The 21,933-nt window shown below is 39.0% G+C and overlaps 1 protein-coding gene across 1 annotated transcript in view; it reads right to left on the reverse strand.

Annotated features, from left to right (window-relative positions):
- The window catches only part of LOC5569106 (gamma-aminobutyric acid type B receptor subunit 1), a 473,264-nt gene that overhangs the window by 89,305 nt on the left and 362,026 nt on the right, over positions 1-21,933 (reverse strand). The window contains 1 exon segment of the mRNA XM_021844473.1: positions 241-490. Coding sequence (XP_021700165.1) covers positions 241-490 — 250 coding nt within the window.

Raw genomic sequence — 21,933 nt, forward strand, 5'->3', positions numbered from 1 at the left:
CAAAAGGCATGGCTTGAACAACAAAGTTTGTAATTAGAAATCAACATCGGGTAGCCTACAGTTATCTTCGTCCCGCACAAATGCTTGTTATACTACCACCCAACCCATTTGAATTGGTATTGATATAAGATGACAACACTTCGCTCGATAGTATCATCTTCTCTACGACGGTATGATTGAGTGTTGAGATGCGTAGGAATAGATATGGATGTATCAAAAGGAACTTTTAGTTGTACTCACCGAGACACCTAGAAATTGTGTCGAGTTCATTGCAGCATAGATAGTATTTGCAATTTCTTTATCAGTGTAGGTGAAATCTTTGAGATTCTTCCCCACGTTCATTTCCTTGAGTTTTTGCATCGTTTTGTTGAATGCTAAGGCCACACTCCACACAGCATCATACGCCAGTGGTGCTTCTTGGTATCCTTCCGGATAGCGGTTATGGTCGATGTCATAACCTTCCTCTATGAGCGCAGCGTTCAAACGTTTTCTGTAACGATAGACATCAATGACATTTTTAATAAAACCTAGAATAGTTATGAAAGAAAGGAAATTAACAGTTGTCCCAAATTCTGAAGTGTGCCGAAAAGTACTTAATTTCGGAACACGTATGCTCTTCTACACCTTTCTGATTCTGGTTTGTGGTGTGGTTGGATTTTTCTATGGGTTGAGTCATTCAGAGTATATTTTGCTGTTATTTTACCTTAATTGTGCAATTGGAAGCCAAAACTGATGCTGAAGACTTTTGAAACGCCTTGGAAGCGAAAACTGGACCATTTACGAACAATTAATGGGAACAAAAATTATCGAACTCATTTCGATTGGAGCTTGAAAACTTATGACAGTGGTAACGTGTCACAGCCTACCTGATTGAAAACTATGAACCCATACGCACCAAGCTAACCACGTTTTCAGTCACAGTTATTATAGGGTAACTTACGGCTTCGGCACCATTCAACTATCGGCAACCAAATTTCAAACACCAAATTCATAGTATTTTTCTATCAAAACACGCCAATGAAAACATTAAGATGATTTTTTGTCCTATTAGTTTTCATAGAACGCTATTTTTAAGGAAAGGACGGTAAGAAAGATATGAGAGATTGGATTTTCCAACATTTTCAAATTTTGAATTGCCCCAATGGAGAGTTTTTTGACCTATGTATAAGAAGGGACACATACTCTGCCCTTCTACGACTACTTGTCCCAGGGCAGCAGAGACATGGGCAGCAGGGACAGGAGTCCAGGGGCTTGACGAACCCCCCCTCTGCGAGTCGGGTGGGAGCTTAGAAAGCATTTCTTAAGCGAAAAAAACTCCATGCATCCGTATGGATTACCACCTTTTGGCACTTCTCTCGAGAAGTGACCGAGCTCCTCCCAGTTAGCTCAAGCAGAGGATGCCTAGGATGTGGTGGGGGTTCAACAGTGGGCTCTGTTGGATCTCTGCAAAAAGCCACATATCCGCAAGCAACTCCGTACAAGCGGCCTGGCACCGCTTTCAAAGTGCCTTAGCCCAACCATTGGAGTGCCATCCGGCACATCAGGATCGATGCCAGTAACATCCTGATTATGGTATACTGGTGAAGGCGTTCAACAACGGACAAGCTACGGATCACGGATTGGATGGCGTTATTGGGCTGACAGTCGGGCCATTCTGCTCCCTGATTAAGGAAGGGTGACACCGACCTGAAACGGCGAGTGGGCTCATGGTTCGATTGCCTCCGTCCCGTTAAAACCTTGGCAGGCCTCCGGATACGTTCGAAATCTGTCCATCAGTTCTGATGAGTACGTAGGTTCGGATGGAACATTCCCGATCTACGCCGATCTGGCACTGTACCCGGCCCCCATAAGGGTCCGTGTCAACCCTCGCATGGCCTCAATGCTTGCAGGTATAGTTGCTTGCAGGTACAGATAACCATGGGATCGTGAAGGCGACTACGTACGGCGGATGGAGATAGCGGCTCGGAGGGGGGACCCTGAAGAATGGAAGTAAGCGTAATTGAAGTTGAGGAAGAAGTGACAAATCCGTTTGTCAAGAGTGGATTGGTGAGGACACCGCCGCCGCAAACCCAGCAGCTGCAAAAGCAGCCAACGAACGAGCAGCAGGCTCAGCAGCAGGGTCAGCAGCAGTATAGCGTGTGGACGAAACCACCACAACCACCGAGGGTAGAGACAGCGAAAAAGTTGGTGGACGAGCTGCACGAGTATGTGGATAAGAGAAGTAACGTGCACAAAGACATCAAGGCGTTGGTGATTAAGCTCCAAGGCGCTCTTGGTTCAGCTGTAAAGGAGTGGAAAAACGTAGTGCAGAGAGCAGAAGCAGGGGAGAAGGAGTTGTTAGCGGTTAAAACTGCCTTAGAGGCATGTCGCGCAGCGGAAATGCGAAGGGAGCCGACACAGCTACGAGGGAGGTCAACGCGGCGAGAAGTATCCCCCCAAGGGTGCAGTCCACGCCCTTCTTCACACCGAAGAGGCCAAGGGCATCGCCTGGAGATGTCAGACCAGGTGGTCCCAAGAGACACAAGGATGTCCGTGTCACTGGAGCTAACCACCACCAGAAGCAACCGACGTGGTAAACAGCCACACTGAATGGCAGGTCGTTGGCAAAAAGAATAGAAAGAAGGAGAAAGCGAGCAAGAAAAAACCGCCCAAAAAACGTAAGGTCGTCAGGACGAGGAATAAGAGCGAGGCTCTCATCGTCAAAGCGAGTGACGACTCGTACGCCGAAGTTCTACGCGCTATGCGAATGAACCCGGATCTTAAGGAGCTAGGGGAAGACGTGCAAAAGATCAGGCGCACTCGTAATGGAGAGATGCTCTTTGAGCTGAAAAGAGATCCCAAGGCAGGCACATTTCGTACAAGGAGCTTACCGAGAAAGCTCTCGGAAACAAGGTGGAAGTAAGAGCCTTGTGCCCGGAAGCGACTCTCCTGTGCAAAGACCTGGACGAGATTACCACGGAGGAGGAAGTAAAATTAGCCCTGAAGGAGCAATGCGAGCTAGGAGAGGTCCAGATGACCATCCGTATCAGGAATGGGCCTGATGGCAAGAAAGTAGCATCAATTAAGCTGCCAGTAGATGCAGCTAATAAAGCGTTGAGAGTGGAGAAAGTATGTGTGGGCTGGTCTGTGTGCCCGCTGAGCGTTTCCCAGCAACCGGACGTGTGCTTCAAGTGTCTGGGCTTTGGTCACTTCGCACGGAATTGCCAAGGGCCGGATAGGAGCAAATTATGCAGAAGGTGTGGCGAGGAAGGTCACAAAGCAAAGGATTGCTCGAAGCCTCCGAAATGCCTAATTTGCGCTGCTACGGGGGATAACGAACACCCTACAGGCGGTAGTAGATGCCCAGCCTCCAAACGAGCGAGAGCAACGAAGTCCCAGTGGAGGTAGTGCAGATCAACCTCAACCACTGTGATACGGCACAACATCTTCTGCGGCAATCTGTTGCGGAACATAGATGCGATGTTGCGATAATTTCGGAGCCATACCAAATTCCACCCGGAGATGGAAACTGGATATCAGACGGAACCAAAACTGCAGCGATATGGACAGTGGGAAAATACCCCATTCAAGAAGTGGTGCACTGCGCAGATGAAGGATTCGTTATAGCCAAAATCAACGGTGTCTTCATCTGTAGTTGTTATGCACCTCCACGATGGACGATCGAACAGTTCAACCGGATGTTGGACAAACTGACGGAAGAGCTAACCGACCGAAGACCAGTGGTAGTAGCTGGAGACTTCAATGCTTGGGCGGTCGAATGGGGCAGCCGCCTCACGAACCCAAGGGGGAGCAGCCTTCTGGAGGCCCTAGCTAAGTTGAACGTCGATCTCGCCAACGACGGTACCACCACCACCTACCGTAAGGATGGTCGAGAGTCTATCATCGATGTCACTTTCTGCAGCCCAGGAATGATACGTGATATGAACTGGAGAGTATGCGAGGATTACACCCACAGCGACCACCAAGCGATTCGGTACCGCTTTGGGCGCTGTGTGCAGATGGAATCGAGTGGAGCCCAGATATACGAGCGGAGGTGGAAAACAGAGATTTTTAACAAGGACGTGTTCGTGGAAGCGATGAGGCGTGAGAATAACTTAGTAAACCTAAGCGCAGAGGAGTTGACTGCAGCCCTATCGCGGGCGTGCGATGCAACTATGCCGAGGATGGGGAAACCTAGAAACTGTCGACGACCAGCCTACTGGTGGAATTCGACGATCGGTGACCTACGCGCACATTGCTTCCAAGCTAGGAGGAGGATGCAGAGGGCTAGCAACAACGTCGAAAGAGAAGAAAGAAGGTTGCCCTATAGGGCGGCAAGGGCCGCACTCAACAAGGCAATCAAGCTCAGCAAGAAAGCGTGCCTGGAAGAGCTCTACCGCAATGCCAACGAAAACCCGTGGGGGAATGCCTACAAAGTGGCCATGGCAAAGATGAAAGGTCCAGCAATACCACCCGACAGATGTCCGGAGAAAATGAAGGTTATTATCGAAACTCTTTTTCCGACGCACGAGCCTACGGTCTGGCCACCTACACCGTACGATGAACATGGTGTACACGACGAAGAGACCCGTGTAACGAACGAGGAACTGGTCGTGGTATCGAAAGCCTTACCAGTGAAGAAGGCACCGGGTCCGGACGGGATTCCAAACTTGGCCCTTAAAACGGCAATCCAGGAGAATCCAGACATGTTCAGGACTACACTGCAAAAATGTATGGAGGACGGAAACTTTCCCGACATTTGGAAGCGACAAAAGCTGGTGCTGCTACCAAAGCCAGGTAAGCCGCCCGGCGATCCTTCTGCATATAGGCCGATATGCTTGTTGGATACTGTCGGAAAACTGTTGGAGAGAGTGATTCTTAACAGGCTTACGAAGTATACGGAGAACGAGAACGGTCTATCGAACATGCAGTATGGATTCCGGAAAGGTAGATCTACGATAGATGCCATCCGAATGGTAGTGGAAACCATGGAGACGGCACAGAAGCAGCAGAGGAGAGGGAACCGATATTGTGCGGTTGTCACTCTTGACGTTAAAAACGATTTCAACAGCGCCAGCTGGGTAGCAATTGCCGACTCGTTGCACAGGTTGAGGGTGCCTAAGTATCTATGTCAGATTCTGAAAAGCTATTTTCAGAACCGGACACTGATATATGAAACAGATGCCGGGATCAGAAATCTGTTGGTTACGGCGGGCGTTCCACAGGGATCCATCTTGGGTCCCACCCTTTGGAATGTCATGTACGATGAAGTGCTGAAGCTGAACCTGCCCAGAGGAGTCAAGATTGTCGGTTTTGCGGACGATGTAGTGCTTGTAGTGATCGGCGAATCACGGGAGGAGGTGGAGGTACTGGCAACGGAGGCGATAGATGCCGTGGAAAATTGGATGCGAGAGAAGAAGCTAGCGTTGGCCCATCAAAAGACTGAATTGGTTATGATCAGTAACCGGAAGGCAGTACAAAATGTGAGCATCATGGTCGGTGAGTGCATCACAAACTCGAAGCGAGAAGTGAAACACCTGGGCGTGATGTTGGACGACCGTTTGAATTTCAACAGTCACGTCGACTACGTCTGCAATAAGGCGACAAAGGTGATATCGGCCTTATCCCGAATTATGCCTAACAATTCTGCGATTACCAGTAGCAAGAGGAGGCTACTGGCGAGCGTGTCAACGTCGATCATCCGGTATGCAGCTCCAGCGTGGTCGGCGGCACTGAAGACAGGACGAAATCGTGCCCAGTTGAACCGTACGTTTAGGTTGATGGCAATGCGTGTAGCGAGTGCGTATCGAACGATATCATCGCACGCCGTGCACGTAATAGCCGGAATGATTCCTATCTGCCTTCTACTGGAGGAGGATAGCGAGTGCTACAGGGATCGAGCCACAGGGAGAGGCCGGAACAGAGCGAGAGCCAACACGCTTAGTAAATGGCAGCAGCAATGGAACAACGCAGAGAAGGGCAGGTGGACTTACCGACTGATTCCAAACGTGTCGATATGGACCACTAGAGCGCACGGCGAGATTAATTTTCAACTGACGCAATTCCTGTCTGGTCATGGCTGCTTTAAGCAGTACTTACACAGGTTCGGCCACGCAAGGTCACCGTTGTGCCCTGAATGCCGAGACATAGAAGAAACACCAGAGCACGTAGTCTTTACTTGCCCACGGTTTGCACAGCAGCGAAGCGAAATGACTGCCATCGTCGGAGACGACGTGAACGTGGAAAATATCGTCCTAAAGATGTGTAGTAATGAAGATAAGTGGAACGCGGTGAACCGATCTGTTGTTCAGATTATGTCAACACTACAGCGGACATGGCGAGAGGAGCAGCGTCAGATGACGTAGGCAGCCCTGCCGAACGAAGAAGGGCGCCGGACTGTTTTCGACACTCTAAAAGAGCGGACGAAGGGAAAGTGATACTGCTCGGTTCCGGGAGATATTCCTTTGCCGGGGAACTCTCCGCCGGAGTAGGCTAGATCCACCGCCGGGGACTAGCTGAGTAGACGCGACGTAGCACCGGTCCCGGGTCGTAGGAGCACCAGTGAACCGGAAGTTAGCCTCCACCGGAATCGCTGGACTGACTCCGGCACCCTACCGGTCGGCCCGTAAAAAAATTGAAGAGCAGCAGTAGCAGCAGCAGAAGAAGAATCGGTCTCGGAAGAACTTCCATTGCCGGGGAATTCTTCGTCGGTGTAGGCTAGGTTCACCGCCGGGGACTAGTTGAGTAGACGTGTCATAGCGACGGTTGAGGGTCGTCGGGGCACCAGTGAACCGGAAGCTAGGCTCCACCGGAATCGCTGGACTGACTTCGGCACCCCTCCGGTCGGCTCGTATCGTAGAAGTAGAAGAATCGGTGTCGGGAGAAATTCCACCGCCGGGGAACTCTCCGTCGGTGTAGATTAGGTCCACCGTCGGGGACTGGTCGAGTAGAATACGTCGGAACGCTGGTATTGAATAGTCGGGGCGCCTACGAACCGGAAGTTATGCTCAACCGGAATCGTTGCATGGAAAAAAAAAAAAAAAAAAAAAAACTACTTGTCCCATGTTCTATGTAAACCTTATGGGCCGCGGGACATATTTATGCGTAGAACGGCAGTAACTGGAGTGTGCCAATTAACGAAGTACGCTGTTCAACAAATTGAGACCTATTTCGGCGAATATCAAGAGTTGATTTTTGCGAGGGCCGCTCAACGATGGATCAAATGTTTACTCTGCGACAAATTACAGTCAACCCTCCATGAGTCGATATTGAAGGGACCATCGACTCATGGAAATATCGAGTCATGGAAACAGCAATGCTATGGTAAGCCATTTGAGGAGACCATCATAGTAACCATGAAATTTGGTTTTTAGTACGGTTCCATGAGTCGATATCGAGTAATGGAACATCGACTCATGGAGGTTTAGCTGTAGATATGAGTTTTTAGGATACAACTTACAGACTCACAATCTGCTCGTTGATTTTAAGCCGAAATACGATTCAGTAAAGAGAAATGTGTTGTGACAGATAATGATCGGACATGGTTTTCAAACAAAACCCAATGTGCATAAATTGTGGATGGTACTTCAACATGCTTCGTAATCATAGATGGATTGAAGCAGGGCTGGATCATCGAAACGCGATCGCACATGTTCCTGGGTTTCAAAGACAATATTTATCAATATCATCAAAATCAACTGGCGAGACGTAGAAGAGGTATTCGTGCACAGTGAGGATTAGACTTACCATTAACCCCTCTACCGGCAGCTTCATTTTTTTTACCGTCAACAGAATATTCAAATCGCGATAACTTTTTAGTTTCTCGATATTTTTGCACCATTTTTCGCAGGTTCTCAAAAAACTCTTGTAGTTTTAGAATCTGTGTCAAAATTGATCATTGGTCATCTAGATCCGGAGATATTCCAAAATTCCTTGGGGGACCGACGCGTTAACTATTTTTATCGTATTCGGATATTCACTCCTCGAAATGATACATTAATGCGAGTATCTTATGAAAAAATGAAGCAATTTGGTGCAGCCGTCTTTGAGTAATGAGCATTTATGTTTCTGGTACCACGCTGGACAAATAAAGATCTTGAAAACTCTAAAAAATCTCATATCGTAATTTTCAGATTTCTCCAAGAATACTAAACCGATTTGTATGACTTTTTCAGAGTAGCTCCTTATTACCTGGCAGTGTATAGTACATATTTCATTTTTTTGATAAATTGAACAAAAACAAAATGGCTGTCAAATACATTTTATATGGAGAATATCTTCAAAACTAGATCACGAGTGATTAATATCGACACGGATTCCCAAACTAGAAGAGTTATTTGAGATCATGTGAAAAAATGGTGCAAAAATATCGAGAAACAAAAAAGTAATCGCGATTTGAATATTTTTTAGCGATAAAAAATGAAGATGCCGGTAGAGGGGTTAATACTATTAAGACGAAGACCGTAGACAGCGTGGATCCAATTGTGATGTTGGTAGTGAAGTCATATTAGGTGGTGAAATATTTGAATTTGTTGAAGAATTGGTGTATCTTGGTACTTTAGTGGCGTGACGTGCGAAAATGATATTACTCGCGAGGTAAAAGTAATTATCTGAGGTTCTGTAGTCTGTAGCCGAAGATAAAATTCGTTATATACAGTAAATTGGAATCGATTGGCTCAGGACCGAGTCCATTGAAGAAGTTCAATCGAAGTAGATTTAACAAAGCCATTTTTAGCCAGTAAGTAAATAGATTTCTGGTCCTTACATACATCTCAAAACCGATTGCTCTTCTTTTCTTCCGGAGAAATACGTTATTGTTATCTTAAGGTGTCTGCAGCGGACTTAATCTTTGCAATCCAAATAATAAGTTCTCTGAATCGCGCACTTTCATTAGCGTATCCACACTTGCAAAAAGTGGTGAAAGGACTGCGTATTAATATTGTAGAAATCTGTTTAGCCTTAGGTTGGACATGGTGTATATTATCTTATTTTATTATGTACCATTATGTACTATTAATTATTATAATATATTATGAAGCACTTTTATTCGCATTTTTGCACTAATGAAGCCGAATTTGTCAGCCCAATAGTGAAAGAAATATACAATACTAATACTAGAAGCATAGCTAGGCGTAGCTCGGATTTTTTTTCTAGAAAGGTCCTAGAGGAGGGGAGGTGGGGTTGTCTACGTGCTAGAAAATACTTGTTCTACAGAAGTAATGTCGGACGCAATAATCACGATTTTCACAAATTTAGTAGTTTGAGAAGTATTGTATTGATTTTATTTATTTGTTATTTTGTTTCACATCGCGGCACATTAGTGATATTTGTAAATTTCAATTTTCGCTATGTAATAGATTTATTCTTGTAAGCCAGTCAAAAATTCTTCAAGAATCCTAGCAAAAAACTCACAAGGAATATCCTTTGTGATTCTCCCACGAACTTTTCAGGTATGTGCTTTGAAGAGATTCCCCTGAGAATTCCTACTGGAATTTCTTCATGAATTATTTTCGTACTTTTCAGTGCTTTCTCCAAAAACTTTCATACCAGTTTTCACTGAGTTCGTCCTGGGATTCTCACGAAAAATTATTCCCAGACTTTCTGATCTCACCAAAAAAATTACCGAAGAATCTCTATGAATCTATTGAAGAATTCCGTCAGAGAATGCATTAGAGATTCTTTTAATCATTTTTCCATGAAGGTCCTCTACGTACCTACCTGTTGCATATAAATTCCAATTGTTAGTTTAAGGGTTTATTCACAAATTTCATAACGCCAAAAATGGCCATTTTTGACACCCACCTACCCCTTTGTAACGCATTTTGTATGAATGTTTTTCAAATTTTGTATGAACTGTAACATCTTACGGACACCCACCCACCCCCTTCAGAGTTATGAAATTTGTGAATGGGCCCTAAAGTACCCTCCAGTCGTTCATTATTAATTTGTTTAGGATTTTAGTAATTCCTGATACTAAGGATTTCTCCAAAAAATAGTACAAATAATTCTAGGAATCTCGTCTTAAATGTCTTCAAGATCACCAAGCAAGGATCTTGAAAAAATGTTCTTCAGAGAGTTTGCCAACAGTTTTTACAACTTTGCTTTTGAAGTACTCGCCAAGGTTTCTCTACAGGATTGTTTGAAAAAACCGCAGCAAAAATTATCCGGACTTTCTGCAAAAAAATTAAATGCTTTTTCCTGGTGTTACTCTAAAAATTTCTCGTAATAACCCACAAGAATTTCAAAAGCAATAAAAAGAAATAAATTGGGAAAATGTTATTCATGATTTCTCGGAGACCTTCTCCACAAATCGATATGCATTCTTCCACAGATAATTTTTTTTTGGATTTCTTTCAAATCAAGCAGTAACATCCTGAATTCCTTCAAAACTCTCTCGAAAATATTTGTTATTGTTTCAAAAATATTCACATTATTCACTGATCGGCTCAAGGGATAATCGGGATCCGACTTTTGATAAGATCGTTCCATGATTTCTGATACGAATGCCGAAATACGAAACTGCGACCTTTCTGCGGCATCTCAAGTTCTGTCTCGTCAGTTTGATCTGACCCGTGGAAGAGGCAGGAGTGTGAAGTTTCTTTTAAGTAGTTTCGCGGTGTATTTTGTATAGGTATGAAAACGTGGAAAGTTTCATAGTGTTCAGCGTAATAATTGTTAGCTTTCCCTCTCGATAGGTAGTGCTATAAGACATCAATTAGCTAGTTTGTGCGGTACTGTTGGTGGTCTTGATGTGAGATAAAAAAGGTAAATTTGATTAACACACCGAGGACGAAGCCTCCAAATCAGTTGGAACGCTAAATTCAACCCACTATATCTCAGCTGTCCTAAGTCCGATTTGTAAAATTTTGGCACCTCCAGAAATGTATGGGCTTCTAGATTCATGTCAGACTTTTAAAATATTTTTGGGAACTACTGTTTGATTTGTAGTACTTAAAACGTCGGAGCAAGTCCTAAAAAAATTTCTAACCGGCAGTAATTTGTAGATAACTTAGAATTTATAGCGATATCCTATAGATTTTTTTATTGTATGATGATCGTATTAGTGTAACCAAACAATTGGCATTGAATTTTTGATTGTTAGCCGTTCAAAGAACTACAATATATTCACAAAACTGCGTAGAATACAGAAAAAATGCATTTTCAACTATAACTTGAAATTTATCGCGATGACCCAAACATTTTATGATCTTAAAATATACTCATATTTAAGGCCATCCAATTTTCAGAGCACTGATAGTAAATTTCTGTTGGAAAAACTACAATATTTTCACAAAATACTGAAAAATACAGGAAAATACAGGTTTTCTACAGTAATTTCTTATTTATCGCAATGACTCATCAGTTTTATAATTTTAAACTCTTTGTATGTTCATGAGAAACAAAATTCCTGAACATCGTTGATCGCTGTTTGTTCAAAGAACTACAATATATTCACAAAACTGCGTAGAATACAGAAAAAAATACATTTTCAACTATAACTTGAAATTTATCGCGATGACCCAAACATTTTATGATCTTAAAATATACTCATATTTAAGGCCATCAAATTTGCAGAACACTGATAATAAATTTCTGTTGGAAAAACTACAATATTTTCACAAAATAGTGAAAAATACAGGAAAATACAGGTTTTCTACAGTAATTTCTTATTTATCGCAATGACGCATCAGTATTATAATTTTAAACTCTTTGTATGTTCATGAGAAACAAAATTCCTGAACATCGTTGATCGCTGTTTGTTCAAAGAAATACAATACTTTCACAAAATCTTGTACAATACAGAAAATTCTGAAATTTCTTCTGCAATTTATTGATTGTCTCTAGACCTTATCAATTTAAAGACAATGCTTCAATTGTTAGATATAAAAATAAACATATTTTAAAATATTTTTTATGTTTTTCAAAGAACTACAACATTTGCACAAAACTGTGAAAAATACAGAAGCAATACGATCCTAACAACAGTTTGAATTTTTTTTGCAATGATCCATGGGCTTTGTGATTACCGTATAATACTAAAATATTCTGTTGCTACCGAAGTTTGAACATTTTATCATCTGTATAATTTTCTAAATTGTTGTAAATTTTCAAGAAAAATAAGTGTGCTCAAAAATCATGTATAATACAGAAACATTTAAAATTTCTCCTGTAATTTCGAAATTGCCGCATTGGCTTATAATCTCCACAGTTTGAAATTTTTCAGATTCACATATAAATTGACAGAACGTAACGACCGTTGAATGACAAAACGTCGAAAGGAATAACACATCGAAAAGAAAAAAATATTGAATTATTTATTCTTTCGGAAGAGAATTATTCTTCAAAGATCATTTCGTTCTATTCCAATTCCCACCTTTCGACGTTTTGTCCCTTCGACGTTTTGTCAGCCAACTGCAAATCACTGGTTGCCTCCAGACCATATCATTTTAAGGGTTTGGATCATACTTATAAATAGGGGAAGTGGTGGTAAAATGAACAGGGGTGGTAAAATGAACACCGTGCCTTTTACCGAGAAAAAACAAATTTCGATGAATTTTTAACACGCACTGACAATTTAGAGCATAACTCTGAATGTTCGAGTTGATACGTAGGTCAATTGAAATGAAAATATCAACGAAAACTTAGATTTTAGAAAACCACGTTTGAAAATTAGAACTGACGTAATATTTAGCTCGGAAGACTTGAGGTTTTTCAGTGAGGTGAATATGATGTCAAATCTGATACCTCTAGAATTCTTTTTGAATGGGTAACAATCATTAATGGATGTATTTTCGATGGGGCAATGACAATTTTCAGAAACATTTGTTTTGCTCACGTTTTTTGCGTGATGTTCATTTTACCACCAATCGCTGTTCATTTTACCAACACAGTGCAGGTAAAATGAACATTTGCATCGCTTTTTGATAGCGATGAAAATATGTGAAAATTTAGCTATTTTAGTCTGAGGTTGTGCGATAGAACTATACGAATTCCTCGTTTTTTCTATCAGAAGCAAGATGATTTCCTTAAGGTGTTCATTTTACCACCCCTTTTCCTAAAAGTAAATATATCTACAGAACATTTTTGGTGATTTCTAAAGAACTAATACATCTACACAAAACTGTGGAAAATACCAGAAAAGTTATATCGTAATAACAACCTGAAATTGACCACAATGTTCCATGAATTTTATGATTTGAAAATGTTTAATAACATGTTATCATTTAGAGTTGGCAAGCTTGTATAAATTAACCTATGAAGTTTCGTTAGAAAACTTCAATATTTTCACAAAATACCATGTAATACAAAAATATACTATTTCTGCTCTTGTTTCATATTTATCAAGATGACTAATAGATATTATTTTTCAAAACCGTTATTAAGTTTTGAAAAAAAACAAACAAACTTTCTCAACAATTATAATGGCTACAATATTTTCACAAAATCACGAATAATACAGAACAGTCTCTGTCTATGGTTGCGTTTTCATAGTAGTTGTGTATACGATTTGAAATTTTCTCAACGTTATAAATATAAAAAATAGAGCAGTTATTAATTCTGTTTTCTGAGCACGACAAACAGTTTACAAAATTGGTAATATAACAATTTCTATTTATTGATAATATTTGCACAAATCATATCTATGTATTATTATGTATTATAATAGAAATATATCAGATTTCCGTTGCAGTATAATAATTGTGGCAAAGAGTTATCATTTTCACGTTTTTTATATTTTTTCATATTACATATAAACCATAAATTGACTGAGCAAATTTTATAGTTTCTCCAAAGCGGTTTAATGCTTTAATTCTCAAAAAATTGTAAATAATGCAGAAAAAATGCCTTCAACAATCTTACTTCATTTTTACCGCAACGACCCATAGATATTGTGGTTTTAAACTATTCTCATATTTGAGACTTACAACTACAAGTTGTAGCTAATCCATTATTGTCACAATGACATCATTTTTTAATTTACTAATAATAACGCAATTAATGATATTTTACTTACATGGATGACGGTGTTAAAAAAAGTGGATCGCTAGTTTGTGAATCCTAGTTTGTCCTTATATGAAGATTCATGTGCGGTTATTGAAATGTACTTGGAATCTATTGTTTGATTTGTAGTACTACAAGCACTGGAGCTAGTCTAAAAAAAATTAGCGTTTGTTTGTACACAACTTGGAACTTATCTAACAATGAAGTTCGAATTTATATTACCAAACATTTTTCATTGTAATTTGTATATTTAACGAATTACAACATATATATTAAACTGCGTAGCATATGGTAGAAAAAAATAGTTTCAGCTATAGTTTAAAATAATCGCTATTACCCATGAATTTTACAAATTATAAATTTTCTCATATCTAGTGTACTTTGATATTCATTGCGATGACGCATTGATTTTAATAATTCAAACCATTTCCATGTTCACGAGAAAAGAATATAAATGAAAATTGATACGTGTTAGTTCAAAGAACTAAAATATTTTCAATAAATAATTTATTCAAAACTAAGAACTCTTTTGTAATTTAACAATTTTCGCAATGACAATGAAAACTTTCTCATAAAAAAACAAGAACATTTTTGATGCCATCTGTTTAATAACCTATAATAAGAATTAAGAATAAAAATATAAAGGTAAATATTTCAAATATGCAGTTTCCCTAATCACTGTCTCAGCTAGGGCTTGATTGAAAAACCATTTTCATGCCACTTCTTCAAATCCATTTTTATTTTGTACTAATAGCATATACTTTGAAATACTATGTAGTAAGTTTATCAGTAAGAATTGATTCAACCAGCGTCACTTTAATAAATGTTTGAACATGACACATCTTCAAAATTCTGCTTCATTTTATTCTTAAAAGAACTTAATATGCTACCATTTTATTCTTAAAAGAACTACAATCACGATAGAATGTTGAATACAGTGAAAAAACTTTCTTTTCCTATTGCTATGTTTACTGCATCTAAGTATTCCTATTTCCGCTCACGGTAAACAGATTTCGTGACGAACATACTGAATAAAAAGCATTACATAATTAGAATTTTGTTATTTATCCTGCTATTTTATATGGTCAAATTATACCTACTTCAGCAATTCAGAATTAGTATACATAATATCGATATTTTTTTTAATGAATGAGCGGTTATTGAAACATACAAAATACCTACTGATCCAATAGCCGCTCACGACGTCTTGTGTTTTTGATATGAAAAATAATTTTATCACATAAAAAAAAGTCGGACGACTTCAATTGAAAGTTGTTAATATTGCTAGAATATGTCCAAGCAAAAATATGTAAACATGTTTACATGTTAATACACTTTGGAACCTAATGTATATATCTAGTTTTCACTACAAAATATTCACTTGAAACCATTTAATTTATTAAGCAAAAGAACACATCTCGTGTTTTGTTTAAAAATGGTGTTACTGAAATGATTAATTTCTTCCCATCAATTTTTTCCTGAGCGAATTACTTAGGCGAAAAACTTTCATTTTTGATTCAGCAAAAACTGGTTGGATTCATCATCGTCTTTTGTAGTTGAGTGACAAAACGTCGAAAGGTGAGAATTTACAGGGAACGAAAAGCTCTTTGAAGAATGATTCTCTTCCGAGAGAATAAATAATTCGATATTTTTTTCTTTTCTGTATTATATATGATTTTGTGGAAATATTGTAGTTTTTGGAACAAACAGCTTCTAGTAATTTTGAGCACACTTATTTTTCTTGAAAATACACAACGATTTAAAAAATTATATAGATGATAAAATTTTCAAACTTCGGTAGCAACAGAATATTTTTGTATTATACGGTAATTTGTGAATATATTTTAGTTCTTTCAATAAAGTTTTATCGATTATGTTGTGCAAACTTGACAACCCTATATATGAGAATATTTTAAAATCACAAAATCCATGGATGATTGCAATAAATTTCAGTTGTTAGGATCGTAATTTGCCTGTATTATTCATAGTTTTGTGAAACTGTTGTTTTTCTTTGAAAAGCATCAAAAATGTTCTGTAAATATATTTATTTTTATAACTAAAAATACTTCAATTTTTTTAATTGATCTAGAAGGCAATCAATAAATTGCAGAAGGATTTTAAGAATTTTCTGTATTATACAAGATTTTGTGAAAGTATTGTAGTTCTTTAAACAATCAACTATCAACAATGTTCAGCAAATTTGTTTCTCATGAACATACAAAGAGTTTAAAGTTATAAAATTGATAAGTCATTGCGATAAATATAAAATTACTGTAGAAAAAGTGTATTTTTTCTGTATTTTTCACAATTTTGTGAAAATATTGTAGTTTTTCCAACAGAAAGTTATTATCTGTGTTCTGAAAATTTGTTAGCCTAAATATGAGAATATTTTAAATTCATAAAATTTATGGGTCATCGCGATAAATTTCAAATTTTAGTAGAAAATGTATTTTTTCTGTATTTTACGCAATTTTGTGAATATATTGTAGTTCTTTAAAGGGCTAACAACCAAAATTTGAATGTTAATTGTTTGGTTACACCAAAACGATCATCATTCAACCAAAAAATCTATAGGTTATCGCGATAAATTTAAAATTGTGTACAAACAATTGCAAAATTTCAATTTTTTTTAGGACTTGCTCCGGTGTTTTTAGTACTACAAATCAAACAGTAGATCCTAAAAATATTTCAAAAATCTGACATGAATCTAGAAGCCCATACATTTGTATTGGTGCTAAAATTTTTGAAATCGGGCTTAGGACAGCCGAGATATAGCGGGTTGAATTTAGCGTTCCAACTGATTTTGAGGCTTCGTCGTTCGTGTAAGTGGCGAATGTCTTAGGCGGACAAGTGTTAAAACGCTTTCCGAACAAAAGCTTACCCCGACGAATAGCCGTTCGACGGCTTTACATTTAGCAGTATTTGTCTCCCGCATCAACCCACCTCCCGCTCGGCACACCGCGCCCCTATTCACCACACTTCTGACTCCACATGCCAGCGTCAAAGCATTTCCTAACTGCCGGCCGGAGTTAGAAGGGAGTTGCGCTGTCACCATCGCACTCCACCAGAGCATTTTTCCACCTCCAGGGAAATTCATCGTGTCGACGACTGAGCCAGTCGCCTTTGTTCACCCGCTTGGGTAGGCAACGCGAAGAAAGAGGGACACGTGCCGGCAAAGCAGAAGTCCGGCCGAACAAGCAGCCGGTAAAGCAGAAGCCGCTATTTTCGAAAGCTCCGGAGCGTAACATGAAAGTTTAAAGGTTAGATAGAAGAAAATCCGCACAGCAAGAAGAAAGTGGAAGGGAGAAGAAGAGGAAAGGTTGTAGTTGTTGCTTTTGTTACTCCAAGTCGGACTGCTTGGGATTTTCAGTTCTACATTTTGGTCCTGAAGCGAGAAAGAGAATTGTGGTTGGGACGAACTTGGCCGGTGATGATACCCGTCGACAACGTGTATTCGTTATCGGTAGAAAGTCGAGTTGTCGATTATGTTTTGAGCTGGTCAGAGGGTAGCGTTTTCAGTACTTCGATTACGTGGAGTATTTACTAGGTCGATCGGTAGTTTAAAGGAAAACAGGACTCACCCTGAGGTTTGAGTTTGTCGGGAATTTAAATTGACAAGTGGTCTTCTTAGGAGGAGTGATAATTAATAATCTTTTCTCTAGCGATCAATTAGAAAATAGTTAAAACTTCTATAATGATATTTCCATTTAAAATAATTCGCAAGAAGTTCTATCGGTTACTTCTTTAGAAACTATCCTTGAAATCTATCCTTCCTTGACTTCTGGTTTTCTAGAATTATGCCGGAAAGCCTATATAAATTCCGCCCTCATATCACACAAAAATTCAAACCAAGAACAAATTTATTTATGAATATCCTTTAAATCTTATAAATCTTTTCCTCTTCTCAGATTCCTTTACCGCTATGCTTATTCCGGAAGCAAAAGTTTTCCTGGCGTTTTTTCCCTCTGAAAATTCAAAGGCAAGAAACATTTCAATAACAATTTTCTTTTCATTTCCCGCAGGAGCAAGCGTCAAGGTCGAAGAATCAAACACAACTAACCGATTGGATCCGATCAGGATCAAACACAACTCAAGATGCGGTGAATATTAAAGTGGTTCAAAAAATCGTTTTTGCTCTACACCACTTATTCGATTCTAAGTGTTCTTCCAAAATTTGAGCTCATTTGGTTGAAAACTGAGACTACACAAGGAAAAGCAAGCAATTCGTTCAATCAGTCAGAGTGTCTGCCCAAGTGCTCTTGAGGATTAGAACAACGCTGATACTGCTGGATGATTTTGGAGGGGGCCAGGCCCCCCCTGGCCCCCTGTTCATACGCCAAAGACTAGAAATCGAATAAAATACACCGAGGCAAGTTTAAACGGGTGGGGCAAGACGAAATGCAATGTTTTGAAAATGATGCCAATAAATTTTAGCAGAATTTTCTTCCCTAACAGTTTATTTCATCTTTCAACTTATTGTTCATGGAATTGAATTTCAGGTTACTATTAAATTTCACTACGATACATTTCCATTTCATCTTACCCCAGTGGTTTTAACTTGCCCCGGTTTCCTTATAAATAACACCCAGTAGATAAAGAGACAATGTTGACGAACAGAACAACCTCAGACTGGAGCACAGGAATAGAGCTCTCAGATCTAATACTCACTGGTGAGACGAATACAACAAAAACCAAAACAACACATTCTGCAACAATTTTGTTACTTCCTTCAGGTCGGGTTAGTATCTTGCTACTTTTGCAAAAACTCTGGTAATGACATAAACAGCGCACCTGAACAAAAAAAAATAGCAGAAGTAGTAAAATTAACTGCAGTAATTAGCATCAAATAAACCTTACACTGTCTTATCGCTTATTATTAAACATAAATACTCATAAGATAAGCATCATCACTTATTGATCTCGTGATTTATGTGGGCATGCTAGATTTTTTTTTGGCATCAGATAAAATAGCACTTGAGGGGTTTCGCTTTGGTTCATCGCTTCCATAAAGAATAAATCACTGCTCATAAATCTACTCTGCTTTATTGTTTGGTCTTTGATATCATTCCATGTTTGCATATGTGATTGGTTTTATGATGCTGTGTGGTCGGAATAGAACTTCGTTATCAAATCAACAGGCCAATGAAAGCATATTGCTGGATACTCACCAATCTCTACCACTCAAATCTTCGGCAGAGTCCACCCAAATCAAATTAGTGCACAGCTGTGACGAGTTGTTTGCTAAAGGTACCGTTCAAATATATATAATGTTCTCTGCATCGTCGCCACACAGACGCTGTTGGGTGTGCTGGGTTTATATACATCAGTTCTTCGATTTGAACATGGCTTAATTTTATCATGATGTATTAAAGCTCGACTTTTATTTCGAAGATATTTCCTAAACACAAATGTTGAACAATTTTCGTTTACGATCCCAAAAGTCAAATAACCCCTGTACAGTATTTTAGTATAAAAATGTATCATAAAGAATAAAGCTTAAATAACTGGCACGATGTGGCTAGCCAAGTTTTGTACAACTTCGAGTGATATTAGACAATTTGTTTTCAATGCACATCATTCTCGTGTACCAAATGTTTTTTTATTGTCGACAAAAAAAAAAATTACTTTGAATATTCTACAAAATTTTTCCACTTTCTTACAAAAATCAAAGTTGTAGTTACTTTAAATATCTTTAGTGAGTCCTCAACAATAAGTTTTTTTGTAATGTTTCTAATAATAAAATGTTTACAAAAACTTCCAAAATAATATCTCTTAAGGCACATGCATTAATTTATCCTTTCATTCTTTATATCTTTCTTCAAAACGTAAGGTATCGAATTATTAATTGTTTGAGATATTCTAGCAAAGACCATTATGGCTAGGTAATATGGATTCCTCCAAAAAATTCTAAATAAAAGCTTCAAGAATTATTCAGTTTATTAAAACATAATACGGATTTCCTCTCGAGCTTAAGAATTTTATTTTAAGGAATCACTTTGAAAACATTCTTTTTATTCCTTGTCAAATTCTTTTGGTTTCAGATTCTTCAGTAATGCCTTATTATATTCTTTCAGAAACTGCTGCTGATCTCGGTACATTCCTATGCATGACTCCATAACCTCTTTCAAGCCTTTTAAACCATTTTCAGCAGTTTAAAGCCGTATTAAGCCATTTTAAGCCGTTTTAAGCCATTTTAAGCCATTTTAAGCCGTTTTTAGCCACTTTAAGAAATTTTAAGCCGTTTTAAACCATTTTCAGCCGTTTTAAGCTATTTTGAGTCACATTTAAAATTTTTAAGTCATTTTCAGCAGTTTTTAGCCATTTAAAGCCGTTTTACCCATTTTAAGCCATTTTAAGGCGAAGATGAATCGAAGCCAAACCTCAAATTTTCAAGAGCACAAATCTGGAGAACCAAACATCCGTTTGAGCTGAAAACTTAATCGATTGCTCACTGGCTGGTGGTGACCAATCGATTATGTGTTCAACTGAAACGAGTGTTCGGTTCTCCAGATTTGTGCTCTTGAAAATTTGAGGTTTGGCTTCGATTCATCTTCACCTTAAGCCATTTTAAGCCGCTTTTTAACCATTTTAAGCCATTTCTAGCAGTTTTAAGCCGTTTAAAGCCATTTTAAGCCATTCGAAGCCATTTTAGGCCGCTTTTTAGCCGCTTTAAGCCATTTTTAGCTGTTTTGTGCCGTTTTAAGCAATTTAAAGCCGTTTTAAACCGCTTTTAGCCATTTAAAGCCGATTTTAGCTAATTTGAGCCGTTTAAGCCGTTTTAGCCATTTTTACCCATTTTATGCCATTTCAAGCCGTATTAAGCCATTTTATGCCGTATTAAGCCATTTTATGCCGTTTTAAGCCGTTTTAGCTATTTCAAGCCGTTCAAAACCATTTTAAGAAACTTTAAGCCAGTTTAAGCCATTCAAAGCCACCGAAAAGCTAAACATTACATATATTTTGCAATTGGATTAAATGGACAAATTGATGTGAAGTTTTGCGAAAAAGTTACACGTCTTCTCAGTGAGAATCGAACTCACGACTCCCTGATCTCTAGTTAGGGCGCGTTACCCCTACGCCATGAGAGGACTCATGGACGCAGAAGTTAACCAAGTTGCTGGTGGGTTCGATTCCCGCTGCAGCCATTGGAGCATGCTTGTCCGTTGTCTAGTGTTAAGTTACAGTCTGTGCAGCTTAAATGGCTGAAGACGGTGTCCGTGTCTTTTTTTTAACCCGTTTTAGGCCATTTTTAGCCGATTTAAGCCATTTTCAGCTGTTTTGAGCCGTTTGAAGCAATTTAAAGCCGTTTTAAACCGTTTTTAGCCGTTTTAGCTGTTTTAGCCATTTTTACCCATTTTATGCCATTTCAAGCTGCAGTAAGCCATTTTTAGCAGTTTAAAGCCGTTTTAAGCCGTATAAATCCAGGTTAAGCCATTTTAAGCCGTTTCGGCCATTTTTAGCCGTTTTAAGCCATTTCAAAACAAAATTAAGCCATTCCAAGCCATTTTTAGCCGTTTTAGACCGCTTTTTAGCCGTTTTAAGCCATTTTCAGCCGTTCTAAACTGTTTCAAGCCGTTTTAAGCAATTTTAAGCTGTTTTAAACCGCTTTTAGCCATTTAAAGACGTTTTAAGCCAGTTTGAGCCATTTTAAGAATTTTTTTGCCATTTCAAGCCGTATTAAGCCATTCGAAGCCAGTTTTAGGCCGTTTTTAAGCCGTTTTTTAGCCGTTTTAAGCCATTTTCAGCCGTTTTAAACCGCTTTTAACCATTTAAAGACGTTTTAAGCCAATCTGAGCCATTTTAAGAAATTTTGAGCCATTTTAAGCCATTTTAAGCCGTTTTAGCCGTTTAAGCCGTTTTTAGCCATTTTTACCCATTTTATGCCATTGCAAGCCGTTTCAAGGCCATTTTAAGCCGTTTTAGCTATCTAAAGCCGTTTAAAGCCATTTCAAG

This window comes from Aedes aegypti, chromosome 2 (assembly GCF_002204515.2).
Source record: "Aedes aegypti strain LVP_AGWG chromosome 2, AaegL5.0 Primary Assembly, whole genome shotgun sequence".
NCBI classification, from domain to species: domain Eukaryota; kingdom Metazoa; phylum Arthropoda; class Insecta; order Diptera; family Culicidae; genus Aedes; species Aedes aegypti.